Consider the following 25,474-nt stretch of genomic DNA (forward strand, 5'->3'; position numbering starts at 1 on the left):
GCTGCAGGATGCATGTTGTGTTAGCAAGCATGAAAACATTAATCTAATCTCCTTGTACATCTCCATCAGAGCTCTTGGGTGACCAGGTAACACTGTCAATGAACAGTAATATTTTGAAAGGAATCTTTTTTTCTGGCAATACATCTCAACAGTGGGCTTAAAATATTCAGTAAATTATGTTGTAAACAGATGTGCTGTCATCCAGGCTTTGTTGTTTCATTCATGGAGCACAGGCAGAGTAGATTTAGCCCTACAATTTTTGGAGTGGTAGGTGAACACTAGCTGTGACTTAAGGTCACCTGCTGCATAGCGCCTAACAAGAATGTCAGCCTGTCCTTTGAAGCTTTAAAGCCAGTGTTGACTTCTTCTCTCTAGCTATGAAAATCCTAGATGGCGTTGTCTTCCAATATAAGGCTGTTTCATCTACATTGAAAATCTGTTATTTAGTGTAGCCACCTGCATCAATTATCTTAGATCTTCTGGATAACTTGCTGCAGCTTCTACATCAGCACTTGCTCTCTTGCCCTTTTATGTTACAGAGACGGCCTCTTTCCTTAAACCTCATGAACCAACCTCAGCTAGCTTCAAGCTTTTCTTCTGCAGTTTCCTCACCTCCCTCAGCCTTCATGGAATTGAAGATAGGATATTGGTCTGGATCAGGCTTTGACTTAAAGGAGTGTTGTGATTGGTTTACTCTTTTATCCAGACAACTAAAACTTTCTGCATATCAGCAATCAGGCCGTTTCGCTTTTCTTATCATTTGTGAGTTCACTGGAGCAGCATTTTTAATTTCCTTCAAAAACTTTTCCTTTGCTGTCACAGCTTGGCTGTTTGGTACAAGAGGCCAAGCTTTTGGGTTTATCTCAGCTTTCAACGTGCGTTTCTCCCAAAGCTTAATCATTTCTAGCTTTTGATTTAAAGTAAGAGATATGTGACGCTTCTTTACACTTGAACACTTAGAGGCCATTGTAGTGTTATAATTAGCCTAATTTCAATATTGTCATGTCTCAGAATAGGCCCAAGGAGAGGGACAGAGATGGGAAACGGCTGGTCGTTAGAGCAGTCAGACCACACATTTATCAATTAAGTTTGCAGTCTTATATGGACGTGGTTCCTGGCGCCCCAGAACAATTACAGTAGTAACATCAAAGATCACTGATTACAGATCACCATAATAGGTATAATAATAATGAAAAAGTGTGAAATATTGCGAGAATTACCAAGATGTAACACAGAGACACAAAGTGAGTACATACTGTTGGAAGAATGGTGCTGGTAGACTTGCTCCATGCAGGTTTGCCGCAGACCTTCAATTTGTCAAAAATGTTGTATCTGTGCAGCACAGTAAAGCAAGTGCCATAAAATGACCCATGCCTGTAGCAAATACGTATATAAAAATTTATTAAGTTGAAAGTTTTATCTCAATGAAAAATTTAAAATTATAAAAAGAATGAGCAGCTCTTTGGGTGAGCCCATCGTCGTGTTTTGCGTTTATTTGAAAAATTATTATTTACTGTTAGATTAAAGTACGCTATTATTATAAAGCTATAGTGCAGTGGTTCTTAAAGTGTGGTCCTCAGACCAGTGGCATCAGCATCACCTGGGAACTTGTTAGAAATGCACATTTTTGTGCCCCCTCTGTCTGGACCTACTAAATCAGAAACTCTGGAGGTAGAGCCCAGCAATGTGTATTTTAAGAAACCCATTGTATGATTCTGATGATGCTTACTGAGGTGTGAGAACCCCTACTGTACTGAACATACTTCAGGAAATGCCGTTATCTTCTAAAGCACTATTTCTTTCATTTTCAGCTTCTCCAATTTGGGAAATACATGCTATATGAATGCTATTTTACAATCTCTGTTTTCACTTCAATCATTTGCAAATGATTTGCTTAAGCAAGGTATCCCATGGAAGAAAATTCCACTCAATGCGCTTCTCAGGTAATTGTTAGGTACTTAGTGAGTAACGTTTTACCTCACTGCTTCTAGAATAATGGGTTCTAGACATTTAAAAAGGAGCCCTGGTGGTGCAGTGGTTATACTGACCAGCCACTCCGTGGGAGAAAGACGTGGCTGTCTGCTTCTGTAAATATTATAGCTGTGGAAACCTTATGGGGCAGTTCTACTCTGTCCTAGAGGGTCACTGTGAATCAGAATCAACTTGATGGCCGTGGGTTAGACATTTAAAATTTGATGTCCCATTGTTAATAATTAATCTTTAGAATATTATGTAATCTCAGATGTTTTGTAAAACATGTGCTATTTGTCTCTTTCATATTACCAGACGCTTTGCACACTTGCTTGTTAAGAAAGATATCTGTAATTCAGAGACCAAAAAAGATTTACTCAAGAAGGTCAAAAATGCCATTTCAGCTACAGCAGAGAGATTCTCTGGTTATATGCAAAATGTGAGTACTAATTATTTTCAGACACTTTGGAGATAAGGGAAATTGAAATGATTTAATGTGCCACCTTATTTTTGTTATTAAATGAGGGTTTCTATATGTGTGTTCATCACGAATTGGTAAACCCAAGGAGTTACACTAAGATTGAATAAGACCCGTCTGTGTATTTTATCATATATTAATAATGTAGATGTGGTTTGCCAGTGCAGGAACTTGGGGTATTTTAGCCTTAAAGGCTATTTTAGAAAAATAAAAGTTTTTTAGCAAAGTAAAGAGTAATTCATTCATTCATACTAGTCCAGATGATGGTTAAGGATATAAAATCCATTGTCCAATTTTATTTAGAATAAATCTGACCTTGTTCGTGTGTACCATTGAATTTCAAGTGCTTTAGTCATCTAAATCACAATGTTAATAAGCTGTTATTATGACAAGAAACGTTTTGATCTGATTGAGAATGTCGTTGGCCTTCCTAGGATGCCCATGAATTTTTAAGTCAGTGCTTAGACCAGCTGAAAGAGGATATGGAAAAATTAAATAAAACTTGGAAGACTGAACCTGTTCCTGGAGAAGAAAATTCACCAGATATTTCAGCCACCAGAGTATATACTTGTCCTGTTATTACTAACTTGGAATTTGAGGTTCAACACTCCATCATTTGTAAAGCGTAAGTAGTCTCTGAAAAGTTTTTTTTCCCTTTTAATACTTTATGACCAGTGATTAAGACTCTTCTGAGAAATACCAAATGGTATGAATGCTTCTTCTTTTCTACATCATGGAGAAAATATCTTTTTCCAGTGTCTCTCTTTGTATAAAAATGCTTGGTGAGGTGAAAGTAAGAAGAATTTAAATACTTTGTCATATGTTTTAGTGCTGACTAAACAGTTAATGTTAATCTACAATTTTTTTTTTTAAATCACTGTATGAAATTCAGGTTGTTTGGAAATACAGATTTTTATCTTATATTTTCCCTGAAAAAGACCTCCCCATACTAGTTTATTTTGTTGAACCAAATTATTTTCATTGAAGGTTTTTTTTGAACAATAGATCAAAATTTGAATTATTTTTACATTTCCAGCATCTTGAACTACGTTAACAATAATTATTCAGACTTACTTTCTATATTTAATTAATTTCCATGGTCGCCATCAGGATTTCTGTACCAGGCACTTCTTATTTTGATTAATCTTCTAGTCATCTATAGTGCATCGCCGAATAAATTTTTGCAGAGAGAATGGAGTTTTTCAGAGCCCCTGTATAAATGTGAATGATTTCTGTAGCTTTCTTATATGACTTGATACAAAATTACGAGTCACACACAGCATTTTTCCTTCAACATATTAAATAAGCTGCCCAGTTGTATCCTGTTACTCCGTGATACTTGGGAGAAACTTAATTTTGAGGGTAATCTTTTTTTCCTAACAATCTGTGACTGGCTGGCTGACTGGCTTTCTGTCTGTCTCTAAATGTGAAATTGTTTCTGACTGAAAGAATATTCCATACACTTCATCCTTTCAGTTATAATTCTGCATGGTTAGGCTTTATTCCATTTGGCTGTAGGTTAGTTTAGCCAGTTTGCCAGAGGCTTTTTTTTTTTTACTGTTATGGTTTAACTTGACTAGTTCTCACTTACTATAAGGCAGTTCAATATGTTAGTAATAATATATTCTTGACTATGAAAACTCTTTATAAATTCTCCATTCAAAGAAAATACCCAAAACTAAACCCTTGACATTTCCCTAAAACCTCCTCTTGCCATTTTGCCTATCTCAGTAATGATAGTACTATAGAAGTCTGGGTACGGTGTGGCTGAATTCCCCGCTCAGGTTATCACAGGGCTTAAATCAGCCTGCATTTGGCTGCATTCTCATCTAGAGCCCTGGATTCTCTTCTAAGCTCATGAAGGTTGTTGGAAGAATTTAGATCCTTGCAGTTGTAGGACTGAGGTTCCTGTTTTCTCGCTAACCATTGGCAGAAACCCTGTTTGCTAAAGGCTGCCTTTAATTCCTTGCCACGTGGCTCCCCCACAGGCAGTTCATAACAAGGCTGTTTGCTTTCTTCTGGGCCACCAGGAACACATCTCTCTGACTTTATCTTCTCTGATCTCTAGACTCCAATTTTAGGGGCTCATATGATTAAGTCAGACCCACCCAGATAATCTCCTTTTTTATTAACTCAGAGTCAACTGATTCAAACCAAAACTAAACCCATTGCTGTCGAGTTGATTCAGACTCATAGCGACCCTATAGGCCAGAGCGGAACTGCCTTGTAGAGTTCCAAGGACTGCCTGGTAGATTCAAACTGCTAACCTTTTGGTTAGCAGCTACAGCACTTAATCACTATGCCATCAGGGTTTCCATCAACTAATTAGTAACCTTTTAATTATATCTGCAAAATCCTTTTTGCCGTGTGACATATCATCATGAGGATAACTCATAATATTCCCAGGTTCTACCTACACTCAAAGGGGCAGAGATAATGTAAAGGCGAGGTTCATTGGGGGTCATCTTAGAATTCTGCCTGTCAGAGAGGTACTCATTATTTGTTGAATGAAGAATGACTATATTATTATTACGGTCCCTAGTTTTCAAATGTGGCAGTAGGGAACTGGGGCAGAAAATTGAATATTGCTAAAAAATGCTGATATGAAGACAAAATGAAAACCAGTTAACTAAAACTAATTTAGAAAAGTACAATCACTTCCAGGAATATGGTATTTTGATTTCTGAGCCTGTTTTTAAAATTCTATAAAAATATATCCAATGACCAAGCAATTATAGTACCTAATAGAAATGCCTACACATGTGCACCAAAAAACTTACAGAATTTTCATAGCAGCATTGTTCATACAGCTAAAAACTGGAAACAATCCAAATGCCCGTTAGTAGTAATATCATAAATTGTGCATGTTCATGCAGATTATAAATGACAACAATGAAAATGAATGTTCTAGAGCCGTGTGTTTGAAATCTCACAATCATGTTGAACAAAAGAGACTAGTTAAAAGAAAATATACCATATGATTCTATTTACATAAGGCCCAGAAACAGGCAAAACTATACTGTTGGAAGTCAGGATAATGATTGTCTTTGGGGAGAAGGAAGGAAATAGTGATTGGAAAGAGGCATGTGAAGGGGCTTCTAGGGAGTTCATAGCGTTCTGTAACATTGACGAGTCATCAAGCTGTACACTTGTGACTGGTTCTTTTATGTTTGTTACGCTTAAGTTTTAAAAAGTATGGGGTTTTGTTTTTTGAAATACACAATTAAAAAATTTAGCATTTTTAGAAGGCACATCAATACTTGCAGTTGAAGTTTTTACCTATATTAATTCAATAAGGATTGAAGTAAGCATGCGAAAAGTCTTATCTATTTTTTATGCTGTATAATCTGTCAATACATGATAAATTCTGAGGGGAACAATGTTTCTCACATGTATTTGTATTTTTATTTATTTATTTATTTTTTGCTTTTCACATTTAGACATTTGTTTTCTTTATTATTCCAGATGTGGAGAGATTATTCCCAAAAGAGAACAGTTTAACGACCTCTCCATTGACCTTCCTCGAAGGAAAAAGCCACTTCCTCCTCGGTCAATTCAAGATTCTCTTGATCTTTTCTTTAGGGTAAATAATATCTTTGGTATTTTTTTTCCCCAATGGTTTCTACATGTACAATTTAAGGATTATATTCTTCAAGTTTTGCGCCTATTCTCACCCTCCTATTCTGAGTTTTTCCTCCTTCGTTAACATAAACTCATTGCCCCCTAGGGTTCCTGTCTGAACTGTTCGAGTTGCTCTTGTCGGTTCGATACCACATAGGTAGTTCTTAAAAGAACATAATGCTCAAGGCAGACCTTTTTGACTAGTTAAGCTAAACTATTGTTTGGTTTTAAGAAGACCAACGACTTCTTCATTGCACATACTTTTTTTCAACAACGTAAGGACTATAGACGTGGACCTCACTGGGTGGAAAACACAGAAATCAAATTGACTACATCTGTGAAAAAAGGTGATGGAGAATCTCAATATCATCAGTCAGAACAAGGCCAGGGGTCCAGTGCAGAACAGACTATCAGTTGCTCACATGCAAGTTCAAGTTGAAGCTGAAGGAAGTTAGAGGAAGTCCACAAGACCTGAAATACTACCTCGAGTATATCCCACCTAAATTTAGAGATCATCTCAGGAATAGATTTGGTGCGTTGAACACTAATAACCAAAGACCAGACGAATTGTAAATGACATCAAGGACATGGTACATGAAGAAAGCAAGAGGTGATTAAAAAGACAAGAAAGAAAAAAAAGATGTCAGAAGAGACTCTGAAACTTGCTCTTGAACATCAGGTGGCTAAAGCGAAAGGAAGACGTGATGAAGTAAAAGAGCTGAACAGATTGCAAAGGGCGGCTCTAGAAGACCAAGTATTATAATGAAACGTGCAAGGACCTGGAGTTAGAAAACCAAAAGGGAAGAACACACTCGGCATTCCTCACTGAAAGAACTGAAGAAAAAATTCAAACTTCAAGTTGCAATATTGAAGGATTCTATGGGGAAAATACAAAATGACACAAGAAGCATCAAAAGAAGATGGAAGGAATACACAGAGTCACTGTACCAAAAAGAATTGGTTGACGTTCAGCCCGTTTCAGGAGGTGGCACATGAGCAGGACCCGATGATAAGGAAGAAGTCCAAGCTGCACTGAAGGCATTGGCAAAAAACAAGGCTGTAGGAATTGACAGGATACCAATTGAGATGTTTCAGCAAACAGATGTTACGCTGGAGATGCTCACCCGTCTATGACAAGAAATTTGGAAAACAGCCTTCTGGCTAGCTGACTGAAAGACAGCCATATTTGTGCCCATTTCAGAGAAAGATGATCCAACAGAATGCAGAAATTATCAAACAGTGTCATTAATACCACACACGAGTAAAGTTTTGCTGAAGAGCATTCAAAAGCAATTGCAGCAGTACATCGACAAGGAGCTGCCAGTAATTCAAGCCAGATTAAGAAGAGGACATGGAACAAGGGATATCCTTGCTGATGTCAGGTGGATCTTGGCTGAAGGCAGAGAATACCAGAAAGATGTTTACCTGTGTTTTATTGACTATGCATAGGCATTTGACTGTGTGGATCATAACAAATTTTGGATAAGATTGTGAAGAATGGGAATTCCAGAACACTTAATTGTGCTTATGAGGAACCTGTACATAGACCAAGAGACAGTCATTGAACAGAAAACAAGGGGATACTGTGTGATTTAAAGTCAGGAAAGGTGTACATCAGGGTTGTATCACCATACCTCTTCAGTCTGTATGCTGAGCAAATAATCCAAGAAGCTGGACTGTATGAAGAAGAAAGCATTATCAGGATTGGAGGAAGACTCATTAACAACCTGTAGTATGCAGATGACACAACCTTGTTGAACGTGAAGAGAACTTGAAGCACTTACTGCTGAAGATCAAAGACTACAGCCTTCAGTGTGGATTGCACCTCAACATAAAAAGAACAGAAATCCTCACAACTGGACCAGTAAGCCACATCATGATAAATGGAGAAAATATTGAAGTTGTCAAGGATTTCATTTTACTCACATCCACAATCAACACCCATCAAAGCAGCAGTAAAGAAATCAAACAGTGTTTGCATTGGGCAGATCCGCTGCAAAAGACCTCTTTAAAGTGTTAAAAAGCAAAGATGTCGTGTTGAAGACTGAGGTGCACCTGACCGAAACCATAGCATTTTCAGTTGCCTCATATACGTGCGAAAACTGGACAGTGAATAAGGAAGACCAAAGAAGAATTGACACCTATAAATTATGGTGTTTGGCGAAGAATTTTTAATATACCATGGACTGCCAGAAGAATGAACCAATCTGCCTTAGAAGAAGTACAGCCAGCATGCTCCTTAGAAGCGAGGATGGTGAGACTTTGTCTCGCGTAGTTGGGACCTGTTACCAGGAGGAGCCAGTCTCTGGAGAAAGACATCATCCTTGGTAAAGTAGAGGATCACCGAAAAAGAAGAAGACCTTCAAAGAGATGGATTTACACAGTTGCTACAACAATGAGATCAAACATAACCACTCTGAGAACAGTGCAGGACTGGGCAGTGTTTCATTCTGTTGTCCGTAGGGTCGCTATGAGATGGAAGTGACTTGATAGCACCTAACAACAATTGTTACCTCATTTAAGAAGAAAATTAATAGCTTAAATAGATTGGACATTTAACTGAATAGCAAGTGTTTTAGACAGCCTTAGAAGCTGGTTATTTGTAAACAAATGTTAATTTGAAGCATATCAAATGACATATCCTAAAATCTGGTAATGCGAATTAAAATTGTACCTTATATAAGTTGGTATACTAAGATCAGAGGAATGAAAAAATGCTCTTCGCTTTTCCTTAGGTTGTATTTACCCTGTTTCAAGGAGGAAGGAAGATTCATGATTATTCAAAGTGATAGTAAATATTTGTGTCTGTGATAATATAGAATGTTTTGGGGGCTTAATTGGACCTGTTCTGTGGCAATCCTTTTAACTCATGGTGATTTGCCAGGATCCCCTCTTTTGTATAATAGTGGTTATCATTTTGTTGTAGCGGTTTGGTTGGCATATTGTCTTCCTAAGGCTAAAAAATTCTGTTCTCTGTTACAAACATTTAGCTCCAAAGATAAGTATTTTGCTGTCTTTGTGTTTTACTTATTCTGTAGTATTCCTGTTACTATAGAATTTGAAGCTTTCCTGTGTGTCTTTACCCCCATTTTTTTTTTTAAGGATTTCTTGTTTCAGTTTTCTCTAGGTAATGATATCTACCCCAAACTTTGGTCTTTTTAGAGCACTTGTTCTTAGTGAGCTGTCACCAGAAGATTGAGTTCCATTATAAGAAAAGGGTAGAGTTACACCTAACAGACCAGGAACTGCACCTAACCTTAAGATGATCTTATCTCTGCTATGGCCACATGTTAAAATCAGGGTATAGTCTTGGCAGTGCTTCATGTGTGTCTATGGGGAAAAGGTTGAGAATCTGCTACTTTAGAGTCTGGTTACTATCATAAATTGAGATGCTGTTTTGGTACAAAAGGGAATTAGGAATTCTCAAATTGGGCATAAATTTATGACAACTATATATATATTTTAAGAATTAGGTCTTAATTTAGTAAGGCTCGTGGTTCTTCAGAATTTAAACTGGTTCAGACTGTCATTCAACCAAACTAGTAAGACTAGAAAAAATTATTAGCATGTAATGGGGGAACGCTGGCTCAATTTCACACTTCTTATTTTTCCCTCTTTTTTTATAGGCAGAAGAACTTGAGTATTCCTGTGAAAAGTGTGGGGGAAAGTGTGCTCTTGTCAGGCACAAATTTAACAGGCTGCCCAGGTAAATGTAATGTCTCTTCAACTTTTCTTCCTTAAAACTCATAAAAACATTACTGCATATTTACCAGAAAGGATTGGTAAAGAAGGTCAGCAAAACTGAGATTTGAAGAAAGTAGAGGATGAGAAGGCTAAAATGCTTTTTCATATGAAGGGAAGAGGCTTTGAGGTGCTGTCTTTGAGTTAAGTATGTACTGCTGTAACAAATACCACAAGTGGATGGCTTTAGAGCACAGAAATTTATATTTTCATAGTCGTGGAAGCTAAAAGTCCAAGCTGAGATCGCTTTCCTTGTGGATAGCCGTGGACATTCCTTGGATTTTAGATGATCCTTCCATGTCTTCTGTTTTCTCACATGTTTGTGTCCTTGTGTCTATTCTGGTGTTTTTATAATTGAGAAGTGATTGGGTTTAGGGTCCACCCTCATTTAGTATGACCTCAGCTGGCTGACTGCATTACGTTACGTTACAGAAGGTAATCTGCTCTACCTACGGCCAACTGATCTAATCACATGTAAGTACTTCATGACAGCAGCTAGACTAGTATTTGACCAAACAGCTGGGAACCAAAGGCTATTTAGCCATCACAGATGCAAAAGTCAGGGAGAGGAGAAGGATCTTGGGAGTCCCAAGAAGAAGGCAACAAGCCTACTCCTAAAAGAGGATGGGGCTGGTGAGACTTTAGAATAGCATCTGCTGGACTTTTAATTCAGTAATGTGTAATATTCAGTTATAATTTATTGTCGTATGTTGGGGCTGTAACTTCCTCTTTTATCCCAAACCTTCAGTAAAAATCTGCGGTAGATGCAAACGTGTAACAGAAAATAAGATAGGAAGAATTTTTTTGCAACTCGTGCATTCCTTTTTTTAGCATCTTAGAGTTTGTTAGTAAGTTTCCTGTAAAGATAAGATGTTTTTCTGAATTAAGAATGAAATTGTTAACTTACATTGTTTTAGATCTGTATAAACAAAAGTAAAACCAAACTATGAAAAATTATGTATGATGTGCTTATAGGACAGCTTTTAGTTCTCTCCAAGAATAGGTCTCAACCACAAACAAGGTTATTAACATTAAGTATTTATATGGCACTTTGCCTGCAGAGTGCTTTACTTTCTTTTATTAGCTTCAGTTTTCTATGAGAAGTGTGGCGTTTCTGGAACCTAGCCCGTAGAGACTAGTTATTTTACATCCCGTAATCTACTCCTAGTTCTAGAAAATGAGTTGTATTAAAGGAACAGCTTTTCTAAGTCTTAGCAGTATTGCTGTGTTGAACATATCTATGTCTTTGACTTCTGGTACTTTGTGCTTTTGTACTTGTGAGTGTGATGGGAGTGTTTTGGGGCAGGAGGGTGGGGAGAAGATGGCAAAGGATTGGTTGTTACCAGTTTCTTTGACTAGGGAAACCAGGGTGCAATTAAAAAGACTTGTTTGACCTGGCAAGATGGATGTCCCTTCCCTTTCCCATTTTCCTAGCTATCTGGACTTTAAAGTGAAAAAAAAAAAAAAAAGTTTTTGCTGAGGGAAGTTTTTCCATTTGCTTTTCTTTTTTTTTTTATGGTAGGTTGCTTGTGTCAAAAGTTAATTTATTTCAAACTTAAATGGAAGCCTCTGTATCTTAAATCCTAATGATTGGACTTGCTTTATTTTTATTTATTTTAATACCTAAAGCCAGTCTACTTTTATTCTTGAAGGGCCTGGTATCTTTATCAAGTGTGTTCACTTTTAGTTTCTTCATCTTTGCAGATCAGCGATTTTGACTATCATTTTATTTCAGTTAGAATTATTTGAAATTTAGTCAAAATATTAGACATTTGTTTTTGTCACTTCACATCATTTGGATCCATGTGTTCTCTTGAGTTGCTGTGAATTTGAAGGCTATGAATTCTAGCATACGTTTTAAAGAGAAGTATAATTAATAACTGCAACCTGCAAATTTTTGAGTTTGTGGCTTCTGTGAAGGTATTCATGGTAAGAAAGGAAATAGCTTTCCATAAATAAGATTTTTTTTTTTTTGCCTAGAACTGAGGCTTATTTCCATAATAATTAAAAATTTTTTTTTTCTTTTAAGTGTTCCTGTGGGTTGTGAAATATACTTGGCCCATCAGGCAGAGATTATGAGAAGGTTACCTACTGTAATAGGAATCAAAGAAAATTAGGTGTTTCTAAAGTGCTAATAGCTTTTTCAGGTTTGGCATGCAACTTTTTATACAGTATTTTTCTAGGTGGGGAAAGTTTTTCTATTTCTCTCATAGCCTTCTCCAGAGAAAGTGCTACTGAAATGAGAAGAGTTCTTGTCAAAAATCATACTGAAACAATTAATGTTTACCACCAAATATAAGGGTTATATAACATTTTGACTTAATATATATTATTTTACTATTAGTTTTTTTAAAAATCTGTATAAAACTGAAGTGAATATTTCGAGGATTTAGCCCAATATCAAAATCAACATTTTTGAAAATTTTTAGCATTCTTGTCTGACATGTTTTTTTTCCCCAAGTAACTTTAGAAGTATTTTACCCAAACCCAATACCTGTTGTTTACACCTTCTCCTCACTTATCTACTCTCTCGTTATCTGACATTTATAACAATAGTAAAAAATCTACTATCCGACTATTTTGCACAGTAAGGACATATGTCTGGTAGTAACGAATGCTGAGGTAGGTGTGAGGGGAGAATGATGCTGGCTGGGATGGTTAATGTTATGTGTCAACTTGGCTGGGCACGATTTTCATTGGTTTGGCAGTTATGTAATAATGTAATTTGGCGGTTATGTACTGATGTAGTCTTCCTCCATTTTGTGATCTGATGCAGTCCTCCACCATTTTCATATAACACCAGTTTTGCATAACAACCTGGTGTTTGGAACTTAACCGTGTCGGTAAACGAGGAGAGGGCGTATTTGTATTTACATGCCTAGTACATCACACGATGCCTGACACCTGGTAGGTGTTCAGTAAACGTTGTTTGAAGATCTCTTAATTTGGCCAAATATAGTTTTTAAATCAAAAGTTGTCTAATATGGTTAGAGTGATCTCTCTTGTCCTATATGAGAGCTGACCGCTGTTGAATTAGTTACATCATCTTCTCGTGTTTTTCAGGGTCCTCATTCTTCATTTGAAACGATATAGCTTTAATGTGGCTCTCTCACTTAACAACAAGATTGGACAGCAAGTCATCATTCCAAGATACCTGACCCTGTCATCTCACTGCACTGAAACTACAAAACCACCCCTTAACCTTGGTTGGAGTGCACATATGACAGTGTAAGTCCTTTGAGATAATTACCTTCCCTTTTGAGGTAGAAAGGCTTTAGTATCCAATCCAATAATGAACCAGATAATACGACTCCCAGGTAAAATCAGGCCAGGAAGGAGATTTCAATTTTGCTTTATTTGGGATTTCAGTGTTAAATTACTTTACTATGCATTAATTGAAAAAAAAGGCCTAAACCAAGTTGTTCTCAGTATGGTGGTTGCCTTTTATAATGAGGTACTTTAGGGAGTGCTCCTCTCTTTTAGAAGACGATTTGACACACCATGGGAGTATAAAACACGCATGATTGTAAGACTCACCTGGATGCTATAAATACTGATTCTTGTGTTCTTTCCCTGGCAGTCTATTTCAGTAGATTTGAGGTAGAGTTTAGGAATAGTTATTTTTAACAAATGGCTCTGCTGACTTAAGGACATGCAATTTTAAGAAACACTGTACTAAATATGTATTAAATGCTGGGGCCTCCAGAATAGATTTTACCTTCATAAGTGTATTATCACCAATGTGAAGAATTTCAGCGGCTCCTAGAAGATTTTCCAGAAGAGAAGAAGTTAAGAAGTGAAAGAGATTTTGTCCAAATACCTAGTTTTACTGAGGTTAAGTGATCTTCCTATGGTCATATGGCTAGTAACTGGCAGAGCCAGGTCTTGTGGCTAAAGTGGAATAATAGACATTTCAGAAAGTGAATGAACATTTTGCCAAAATGAATTGATACAATTTTGTAAAATGTACTGCCCCTGGGATTTATGATTGAAATATAGACTCCATCATGTAAGTTGCACTAAAGGCTTCAGGGTCTACGGATAAAGGCATGTGTCAAGTGAGTCCAAGTATTTCTGGTTTTTCTCTTACGGCCTTTCTTTGGAATGGATATTTTCACTCGATGTAAACTGCCCTCTGCTGGTAGAGATATTATTACTTTTTCTGGCATTAGTACTATACGAAGCCATCAGTGTTAAGTCTATCTGGATTTAAATCCTGACTCTACCAGTTAATAGCTACAAGACCTTGGACAAATTCTTTGACCTGTATGTGGGGAAAATAATAGGATGACTGTGAGCATTAAATGAGGTAATACATGTAGAGTTCTTAGAAAAGTACCTGATACCCAGGAAGTCCTCAATAAATGAGAGCTATTATATTGTTTAAAAGTTAATAACTGAGACCAGGTAATTTTTCCCAAATCATTCTTTTCATATGCATAACATTTGACTTTGTTTCCAATGCTTTTTAATTAGTTTATTGGATCCGGGAGAGCCTAGAAATGGTATTTTCTTTTCTCTTTATGCCTCTACTACTAGTAATTTAAAAAGTATTAAAATGGCTTGTTTTTTAAGAGGATATATTAGGGGTTATAGTATAAAGTAATTCAGTTTATAAGTTAAATATATTTTTCTTAATAATTGTATACTTTATATATTTTTTAATTTTCTGATAGTTCTAGACCATTGAAAGCCTCTCAAATGGTGAATTCCTGCATCACCAGCCCTTCTACACCTTCAAAGTGAGTTATGTTTCTTGTGTATCCAAAATCTGTATTTTTAAGGATTTGGCTTATCCTAATCTCTTTTTTTTTAATCTCCAAGATTGTTTCCCCTCCTTTTCCCTTTCTCTTTTTTGCATGATAACTTCTCTGTATTACCCATACTTTGGAATTTCCGTGAATCTGGCTTAGTCTATAGCCTAGGCTATGACAAGTTTTTAACAGTGAAACAAGTTCAAATGATCTTCTCAAAATTCTGTTGTAAAACTTCTTACAGTTTATCATTCATTAATATCTAATATTTCCATCCTGGAACTCTGAAAATTGACTGATGACAGATTTTAGAGATTAAGGGGTAAAGTAACCCCAACTGATACTAAGCATCCTTCTTCAAAGATAGGCACGTAGATCCCAAAACATCTTTTCACCTGTTGCTGGCCAGTCTGAGGCTTCTTGACTTAGACTCTGAATTGGAGGTATTCTGAAAGGTGACAGGAAAATAAACACACACTGGAATGTAGCTATTCTGTAAGTGTTTTATATTTCTTGTTTAAGACCAGGTTTGTTCAAGGAGGGAAACAAATGCTTTTTTTAAATATACCTCCTCTAAGATTTCACTAGAACCACAGTTCCTGATTAAACAGCTCTAAATGACTTATTTGTCATTTGTCTTTAAAATTAGTTTTTCTAAATATCGATGTCCCAAAGTACTTTTAGAGAAGAGACACTTTTGTTGTTTAAGGGCTTTTGGGGGGGATTTATATAACCATAAAATGACATTTGGGAACTGCTATTTTCTTTTCCTCCTGTTAATTATTTTTCAGTGCAATTAAAACCAGATGACTAACATGACTAGAAATCTGAAATGGTACCGATATGAATACTCTTGCCCGTTCTCAAGATACAAATGAGCAATACCACTTGGCTGCTTAGAGAGTGAGCAAGTGATGCATTTACAGGATGAATATTTTTCATTGCTACAGGCAAGCTGCCTTCTGTGAATATAGTAATTATTAATGGAATGCACTCTTTATGTACCAAATCACTATAGCTGCAAGAAAGAGATGGTTTCATTGGGCATCATTGTACCTTGGCATGGTCATCTGTTCTCAGGGTCTACTGGTGTAAGAATTTGAGAGTTGGTCAATAAAGGATGATTAGGCCCTAGAAGACCTGTCATGCCGATCAAACTTAAAAGAGGCTGAGTTACGAACCAGAATACCATTGGTTCTTCTACATTGTCCTTGTCACATTTGACCCTGGTACAATAGTAGCCAGGTGTCACCCTCCTTCAGCAAAATATTTACCTGGGTAAACAAATTAATATGTTAAGGTTTGCTTGGTGAGCATGAAATCAGAAAAAAAAAAGGAATTAAGATGGCTAATTGGCTTTTTCTAAGTTATACTAAAAACCCTTTTGAACACATAATGGGAGGCTCTTCAAGTGTCCAGGCTGGAGTGCAGTGATATCCTGGCTGCTCTCAGCTGCAAACTATGGTTGGGCTTAATCGCTGACTGCTTGCCTCTTTTCTTTGATCTACATTGCTATGCAATCCTCCTGATTTCCATTGCAGCCTCTTATTTCTTGATGCCATCATTCTATATGTTTATTTACAGTTTTCACATTTAGATTAATTACATTTTTCTAATTTCCGTTTTACATTGATTTAATTAGTATAGCATATGAATTTATGTTACCCTTCATCAAAGAAAGTTCTTGCTCTTTTTGACCTTTACCACTTTTTCCTTTGGTTTATTTTCAGCTCACTTTCAAGAAAACACAGTAACACCTTACTTATCTGGTATCATTGAAGAATGATATTTGGTGTTCCACATAAATGGATTTTCATAAAACTGAAGCTTGCCTTTTAAGGATTACATCTTTAAAAAATTATAACCACTTTAGATAAAAAAATTTCTAAGATATATTACATCATTCCTTATATTCTTAAATGAAATACACTGGAGATAAATATATCTTAATGACTTAGAATTTAGCATTATGAATATAAGCTACTACACTGTTTCAGTATAATGCCTTCAGGGGCTCTTAATTCTTACAAGGCAGTTTACCGTTACATTAGATGACTGTATACTTCTTTTTTGCCCTTTTTTGTGGTTATTCTCTCATTTCTTAGCTCTCATTTGTTGATGAACTTGCTACATTATTTTATGCATTATTTCCTGGGGGAAAAAAGAATATCTAAAAAGTGCATGGGCTTTGGGACTGCTGCCTTCCTCAGAAGCCTTTTTTCTTATTTTGGAATCCCTGTGTTCTGGAAGGCAGAAGTTGCCAGAAGTCCGACCTACAGATAGATAAGTGGAATGTTACTGTTATTTTACAAGTGCATGGATCATAATTTAAAAGATTGAGAAATTAGTCCTTATGCACTTTGTTGTCAGAAACACTTACTCATTGCTATGTCTGCATGAATTCAGTAGAGTATTTGCCTTATAAAGACAATAGCAAACTTCATTGGGTGTGATCATTAAAAGAAAAAAGGCACAAAGTGATTGGTTTACTGATGATATATAGTAGCATAAGAATTGTCCAATTTCCAAAGCATGGCTCTTTTGGAGTGGGGCAAAGGTAATGCTTAGATATACTCCCTTTGATATATCTTTTTCCCCTGTTAAATCATTTTCCATTATGGAAAATGTTTTGGTATTTATACATCAAAGGATTAACAAGAACAAATGTTTATTTATCAGACTTATATAGGTTTTTTTTACCCTTAAATTACAGGAAATTTACCTTCAAATCCAAGAGCTCCTCCCTGGCTTTATGCCTTGATTCAGACAGTGAAGATGAACTAAAACGCTCTGTGGCCCTCAGCCAGAGACTTTGTGAAGTGTCAGGCGGCGAGCAGCAGCAGGAAGACCTGGAAAAAGTAAGCAGTTTCTCATCAAAACGTCTGACAAAGATTTATGTAACTCTTAAATATCACAACAAATGCCCTTCTTGACCATCATCAGCAAATTTAAGAAGTACAAAAGGTAGATCATAAATTTAATGAATCTATTCACTAGGTTTAAAGCCTTTCTTGAGGTACGAAAAAGTATGTTTGCAGAGGGACCTAGATTTTTTTTTTTTAACTTTTATTGAGCTTCAAGTGAACATTTACAAATCAAGTCAGACTGTCACATATAAGTTTGTATACACCTTACTCCATACTCCCACTTGCTCTCCCCCTAATGAGTCAGCCCTTCCAGTCTCTCCTTTCGTGACAATTTTGCCAGCTTCCAACTCTCTCTATCCTCCCATCCCCCCTCCAGACAGGAGATACCAACACAGTCTCAAGTGTCCACCTGATACAAATAGCTCACTCTTCATCAGCGTCTCTCTCTCTCCTACCCACTGTCCAGTCCCTTCCAAGTCTGATGAATTGTCTTCGGGAATGGTTCCTGTCCTGGGCCAACAGAAGGTTTGGGGACCATGACCGCCAGGATTCCTCTAGTCTCAGTCAGACCATTAAGTCTGGTCTTTTTATGAGAATTTGGGGTCTGCATCCCACTGATCTCCTGCTCCCTCAGGGGTTCTCTGTTTTGCTCCCTGTCAGGGCAGTCATCGGTTGTGGCCGGGCACCAACTAGTTCTTCTGGTCTCAGGATGATGTGAGTCACTGGTTCATGTGGCCCTTTCTGTCTCTTGGGCTCATAGTTATCGTGTGACCTTGGTGTTCTTCATTCTCCTTTGTTCCAGGTGGGTTGAGACCAATTGATGCATCTTAGATAGCCGCTTGTTAGCATTTAAGACACCAGACGCCACATTTCAAAGTGGGATGCAGAATGTTTTCAAAATAGAATTATTTTGCCAGTTGACTTAGAAGTCCCATTAAACCACGGTCCCCAAACCCCCACCCTTACTCCACTGACCTTTGAAGCATTCAGTTTATCCCAGAAACTTCTTTGCTTTTGGGACCTAGATTTTTAAGAGACGGGAGTTGTTCCAGACAAATTACTTTCTTTTATTAACTCTCGGAGCTTCTGTTCCATGTTGGACTTGAAATACTTACTTACTTTATTTTGGTGCTAATTGTTTATGGGGAGGAACCATAGGAAACATTTTACATCAGCAGACCAACCAAGTAATCTAATGTTTTGAATTATAGACATGAAGGCATAGCTACATCATCTCCTTTATTGACACTTAGTGATAGTTAACACTTTGAAGATCTAGGCTTTTCTAGGAGTTTGCATCACCTCATGTGGCTGTGCTTTATTTTAAGCCTCCTTTTGGTAAGCTACCAGTTATTTTAGTCGTTCTTTTCTGCTCTGACTTGTTTCCCGTCTTACTTTAAAGCTAGAAGCAGTTTGTGGTTGCCAATGAGAAATATGTTCTTTCTTTTTTTTCTTATTGTGCTTTAAGTGAAAGTTTACAAATCAAGTCAGTCTCTCATACAAAAATTTATATACACGTTGCTACGTACTAGTTGCTCTTGCTCTAAGGAGACAGCACACTCCCTTTCTCCACCCTGTATTCCCTGTGTCCATCCAGCCAGATTCTGTCCCCCACTGCCTTCTCATCTCCCCTCCAGACAGGAGCTCCCCAAATAGTCTCATGTGTCTACTTGAGCCAAGAAGCTCACTCCTCACTAGTATCATTTTATGTTTTATAATCTAGTCCAATCCCTGTCTGAAGAGTTGGCTTTGGGAATGGTTCCAGTCTTGGGCTAGCGGAAGGTCTGGGGACCATGACCTCCGGGGGTCCTTCTAGCCTCGGTCAGACCATTAAGTCTGGTCTTTTTATGAGAGTTTGAGGTCTGCACCCACTGTTCTCCTGCTTGTATCAGTGACTGTGCTGTGTTTCCTGTCAGGGCAGTCATCGGTTGTAGCCGGGCACCATCTAGTTCTGGTCTCAGGCTGATGTAGTCTCTGGTTTGTGTGGCCCTTTCTGTCTCTTGGGCTCGTAATTACCTTGTGTTTTTGGCGTTCCTTTGCTCTCAGTGGGTTGAGACCAGAGAAATATGCTCACTTTGAGTGAGAAATGAGAGAAAGAAATTCTCTCAGAAATGGGAGAAAGCTATTGAGAAAATAACTTCTAAATGTTTACATTATCTCAATGTAGTTTTTATTTTTCTCATTAATTTTTTGTAAATGAATAAGATCTGTTAACATTTAAAATGGAATACAGTGTGTAATGACAGAATATTTGCAGTATAATCCATGTATATTTGGAAGAAAATACACCAAAAATACAGTGGTTACCACTGAGTGATGGGCTTTGAGGTGATCTGATTATCTTTTATGCATTCTCCAAATTTTCTACAAAGAGCATACGTAACATTTATTGTAATCAAGAAAAATGAACATGTATCCTTACGTAGTGATTATTAAAAAAAAAAAAATAGGTTTACCAGTGATTGTTAAATCGATTATCAAATAACCCAAAACATCAAAGAAAGGAAACTTTTTAGAAATGAACAACCACTTTAAACTCTAAGATTGCTGTTTTCGTAGCCATTCTGGTTTCCTCTAAAAGTAACTGTCTTCTTCAGGATTCAAAATTATGCAGACTAGAGCCTGATAAGTCCGAATTGGAAAACTCAGGATTTGATGGAATGAGTGAAGAAGAGCTTGTGGCAGCTGTCTTAGAGATAAGTAAGAGGGAAACGTCACCATCTCTGAGTCATGAAGATGATGATAAACCAACCAGCAGCCCAGATACTGGATTTGCAGAGGATGATATTCAAGAAATGCCTGAAAACCCAGAACCTGTGGAAACCGAGAAGCCCAAAGCAGTCACAGAACCAGGTAGGTTTAAAGAAGATAAACATCTGTTAAACAAAGTATAATTGTGGTTCTAAGCCCTGGTGGCACAGTGGTTAAGCTCTCGGCTGCTAACAGGTTGGCAAATCAAACCTACCAGCCACTCCGTGGGAGAAAGATGTGGCAGTCTACATCCACAAAGATTTACAGCCTTGGAAACCCTATGGGGCAGTTCCAGTCTGCCCTATAGGGTCACTGTGAGTCAGAGTCGTCTCAATGGCCGTGAATTTGGTTTTGAATTTGGTTAAGCCTTATAGTGATACATGGCATCTAAATCACGGGAGGTGACATGGACCTACATAACAGAAATAGGTAGGATAGCTGCCATCGCATCAACACCAACTCCTGGTGACCTTATGTGCAACACAAGATGTTGCTCAGTCCTGTGTCATCCTCATGATCGCAAGGATGTTCAGTCCAGTGTTGCAGCTACTGTGCCAGTTAACCAAAAGGTTGGCAGTTCTAATTCACCAGCCGCTCTTCGGAAACCCTGTGGGGTGGTTCCGCGCTGTCCTATAGGGTCACTGTGAGTCGGAATCGATTCGACAGCAGTGATTTTCTTTTTGTGTTTTTGGTACTGCCTCTAGGAGCCCTAGTGGCACAGTGGTTAAGCTTACGGCTGCTAACCAAAAGGTTGGCAATTCAAACCCACCAGCCACTCTGAGAGAGAAAGATGTGGCACTCTGCTTCCATAGAGTTTTACAGCCTTGGAAACCCTGTGGGGCAGCTCTACTCTGTCCTGTAGGGTCACTATGAGTCGGAATCAACTTGATGGCAATGGGCTTTGGGTCTGGTTCCACCTCTGAAATCTTGATTTCAGATATTCTTCTCTAACCCTTCTCTCCAGCTCATTTAGTGTCATATTTTTAGTCCAACAATTGATCTCATCAAGACCTCCAGTGTATTGATTGCTCTTTTTTTGCTATTCATCACCTCCCTCTTGTCATCACTTCCTTCCTTACCCAGCCTACATGCTATATTCTGGTACTCTTTTATCTTCTTCCTTTCTCTTCCTCTGTCACAGTCACCTGACAAAGCCCCAACTCAAAACTCAGCTAGGTACTTATCCCTTGCCTGCATCTAAGCAGCTGAAGATTATTGGAGAAAATCACAAAAACTATGGTGCCTGGACTTACCTTAGATTTTTTACTACAATCTTAAGTGGGCACTAGACACTACTTGTCAGTACTTCCTTAGTAAATTTCTTTTCTCATCTCTAGGATCTCTTCGTCAAATTTCCAGTTTTCCTTCTACATACACTCTAGGCTCATGTCTTAACTGTATACTTTTCAAAGAAAATAGGTACAATCCAGTGAAAACTCTGCCTTCACATTTGTTACCATGGAGGAAGTATCCCTGTTCTTATTTAAGGGCAGTCCCTCCATATCTGGAATCTCATCCTGTTGTGCTTTCTCAAGACCTTCCCTCTTGAAATTATACTCTTTCTATTCTGCATCAAGTCGTCCCTGTCTTCTAAAATTCCCGTTGTGCCTTTCTTTAACCCATCTTTAAAAAGTCTCTTGTGATCTCATTTTCCCTTCCAGCTACTGCCGCCTATTTTGCTCCCCTTCATAGCAGAATTTCTTGAAAGAGTTGTATTAACCTTTCTCTCTACTTTCTTGCCTTCTCCTGTTCTCTCTTTAGACCTGTCCAAGTGGGCCTTCATCCCCACCACTCTACTAAAATGATCTTCAGCAGGTGTACATTAGCAATATTTCACACAGTTCACCCCCTCTTCCTCAGCATTTAAAACTTTCTAAACTTCCTTTTCTGAGCTTCCATGACACCACACATGTTGGGGGTTTTCCTCCTGGTAAACCAACCACTGCTTTCAGTTATTTTGTTTTGTTCTTTGTTTCCCTCGTCAGAACTCTGTAGTTGCTGGAGCATTCCCAGGACACTATCCTCAGCTGTCTTCTCCTCTGCTTGAACTTTCTCCCTATGTGATCTCGCATAGTATCACAGCCTCACATACTGATAAAATATCAAATTCATATCTCTAGCTTGGATTTCTCCCCTGAGCTTTAAGCTTATACAGGCATGCCTCATTTAGTGCTTCACAGATACTTTGTTTTTTACAAATTGAAGGTTTGTGGTAGCCCTGTGTCAAGGAAGTCTGTTGGCACCATTTTTCCAACAGCATGTGCTCACTTCGTGTCTCTGTCACATTTTGGTAATTCTCCCAATATTTCAAACTTTTTCATTATTACTATATCTGTTATGGTTCCTGTCATCAGTGATCTTTGATGTTATTATTATAGTTGTTTTGGGACCCCACGAACCCATGTAAGACAAGAAACTGTTGTATGTGTTCTGACTGCTCCACCAACTGGCCATTCCCCATCTCTGTGTCTCCTTGAGTCTCTCTGTTACTGAGACATGACAATATTGAAATTAGGCCAATTAATAACCCTGCAGTGGCCTCTAAATGTTCAGGTGAAAGGAAGAGTCTCACATCTCTCACTTTAAATCAAAAGCTAGAAATGATTAAGCTTATTGGGGAAGGCACGTCAAAAACCAAGATAGACCAGAAAGCTTGACCTCTTGACCAAATGGTAAGCCACGTTTTGAATCCAAAGGAAAAGTTTTTGAAGGAAGTTAAAAATGCTACTCCACTGAACACACAAATGATAAGAAAGTAAAACAGCCTTATTGCTGATCTGGAGAAGGTTTTAGTGGTCTGGATAGAAGAGCAAACCAGCCACAAGTCAAAGCCTAATCCAGAGCAAGGCCCTAATTCTCTTCAATTCTGTGAAGACTGATAGAGGTAAGGAAGCTACAGATGGAAGTTTGAAGCTAGCAGAGGTTGGTTCATGAGGTTTAAGGAAAGACACCGTCTCCATATCATAAAAGTGCAAGATGAAACAGCAAGTGCTGATGTAGAAGCTGCACCAAGCTAACTGATGAAGGTGGCTCCACTAAACAACAGATTTTCAACAAAGATGAAACAGCCTTATATTGGAAGAAGATGCCGTCTAGGTCTTTCATAGCTAGAAAGGAGAAGTCAATACTGGCTTCAAAGCTTCGAAGGACAGGCTGACACACTTGTTAGGGGCTAATGCAGCTGGTGACTTTGAGTTGAATCCAGTGCTCATTTAATTCTGAAAATCCTAGGGCCCTTAAGAATTATGCTAAATCTACTCTGCCTGTGCGCTGTAAATGGAGTAACAAAGCCTGGGTGACAGCACATCTATTTACAAAGTGATTTATTGAGCATTTTAAGCCCACTATTGAGACCTACTGCTCAGAAAAAAAGATTTGTTTCAAAATGTTAACTGCTCATTGACAGTATACCTGGTCGCCCAAGAGCTCTGATTGAAATGTACAGGGAAATTAGATTAATGTTGTTTTCGTGCCTGCCAATGCAACATCCATTCTGCAGCCCATGGATCGAGTAGTTTCAACTTTCAGATCTTATTACTTAGGAAATACATTTCATAAACCTATAGCTGCCATAGACAGTGATTTCTCTGATGGGCAACATAAATTGAAAACTTTCTGGAAAGCGTTCACCATTCTAGATGCAATTAAGAACATTCTGAATCATGGGAGGAGGTCAAAATACCACCATTAACAGGAGTTTGGAAGAAGTTGATTCCAACCCTCGTGGATGACTTTGAGGGGTTCAAGACTTGAGTGGAGGAAGTAGCTGCAGATGTGGTGGAAATAGCAAGAGAACTAGAATTAGAAGTGGAGCCTGAAGATGTGACCGAATTGCTGCGATCTCATGATAAAGCTTTAATGGATGAGGGGCTCTTCTTATGGATAAGCAAAGAAAGTGGTTTCTTGAGATGGGATCTACTCCTGTGACGATGCCATGAACATCGTTGAAACAACAGAGGATTTTAGAATATTACATAAACTTAGTTGATAAAGCACCGGAAGGGTCTGAGAGGGTTGACTCCAATTTTGAAAGAAATCCTGCTGTTGGTAAAATGCTATCAAACAGCATCACATGCTACGGAGAAATCTTTCGTGAAAGGAATAATAATTTATGTGGCAAGTTTCATTGTTGTCTTATTTTAAGAAATTGCCACAGCCACCCCAGCCTTCAGCAACCACCACCCTGATGAGTCAACAGCCATCAACATCGAGGCAAGACCCTCTGCCAGCAAAAAGATAACTACTAGCTGAAGGCTCAGATGATGGTTAGCATTTTGTATGAACATGTTTTTTAGACATAATGCTATTGTACACTTAATAGACTACAGTATGGTGTAAATATAACTTTTACATACACTTGGAAACCAAAAAATTTGTGACTCACTTTATTGCAATATTCGTCTTATCGCAGTGGTCTGGAACCAAACCCACAATATCCCTGAGGTATGCCTGTACCTCAGAACCGTGTACATAGAAATCTGTACTTGAAATCTCCATTTGGCTGTCTAATTTTTATTTTCCCAAATATATTTTCCCAATATCAGTAATGATACCATCATTCATCCAGTTGCTCAGACCAAAAAACGTATCTCCCGTAATCCTTTTTTTTAACACCACACCTTGCCTTTGGGCCATCAGTAAGTCCAGTCAGCTGTGCCTCCAAAATATGTCCTGAATTCAACGATTTGCCAACATTTTCATGGCTATAACACTAGTCTTCCATCTCTCACCTGGACCACTGCAAATGATTCCTAACTACTATGTCTTCTTCCACCTTTGCCCCTTTGCAAACATTCTTTCATGAACAAAACAAAATAATCTGTCTAAAGCCTAAATCATAACTGTATCACTCTCCTGCTTAAAACTTATTGTGACTTCCCATTACACTTAATATAAAAATCCAGGCTTCTTACTGCGGGCTGTCTCCACTCTCCCCTTCTTTCATCTACTTTAGCCATACTGGCATTCTGTTCCTCAAGCATGCTTAGTTCATGCTCGTCTCACAACCTTTGCATGTAAACTTCTTAAGGGCAAGGGCCATCTCACCCTGATTATCACATTATCCCCAGCTTCTAGTACAGTGATTGGCACATAGTAGATTTTCAACACATGTTTGTGACCTAACAAATTGGCTATCTGGTGAAATCACCTGAGGAGGGGAAGGGAGACTGGCCAAGTCACAGTCTTCAGACACCAGCCAGTGTATGTGAAGGTCCAGAGATGAGAAAGTCCGTGGCAAGTTAGTGGACCAAAAAGAAGTTCAGAATGTTCTGCATGGCTGGAGCATAGTG

At 38.0% G+C, this 25,474-nt stretch overlaps 1 protein-coding gene across 4 annotated transcripts in view; it reads left to right on the forward strand.

Annotated features, from left to right (window-relative positions):
• The window catches only part of USP37 (ubiquitin specific peptidase 37), an 83,861-nt gene that overhangs the window by 34,499 nt on the left and 23,888 nt on the right, over window positions 1-25,474 (forward strand). For all 4 annotated transcript variants that reach the window (XM_023541535.2, XM_003406061.4, XM_023541531.2 and 1 more), the window contains 9 exons: window positions 1,812-1,943; window positions 2,287-2,410; window positions 2,884-3,074; window positions 5,915-6,032; window positions 9,697-9,776; window positions 12,875-13,039; window positions 14,488-14,553; window positions 17,279-17,423; window positions 20,030-20,285. In XM_023541535.2, the coding sequence (XP_023397303.1) occupies window positions 1,812-1,943; window positions 2,287-2,410; window positions 2,884-3,074; window positions 5,915-6,032; window positions 9,697-9,776; window positions 12,875-13,039; window positions 14,488-14,553; window positions 17,279-17,423; window positions 20,030-20,285 (1,277 nt within the window). The remainder of the gene's footprint in view (window positions 1-1,811; window positions 1,944-2,286; window positions 2,411-2,883; window positions 3,075-5,914; window positions 6,033-9,696; window positions 9,777-12,874; window positions 13,040-14,487; window positions 14,554-17,278; window positions 17,424-20,029; window positions 20,286-25,474) is intronic.

The sequence above is a fragment of the Loxodonta africana genome, chromosome 6, assembly GCF_030014295.1.
Source record: "Loxodonta africana isolate mLoxAfr1 chromosome 6, mLoxAfr1.hap2, whole genome shotgun sequence".
NCBI classification, from domain to species: domain Eukaryota; kingdom Metazoa; phylum Chordata; class Mammalia; order Proboscidea; family Elephantidae; genus Loxodonta; species Loxodonta africana.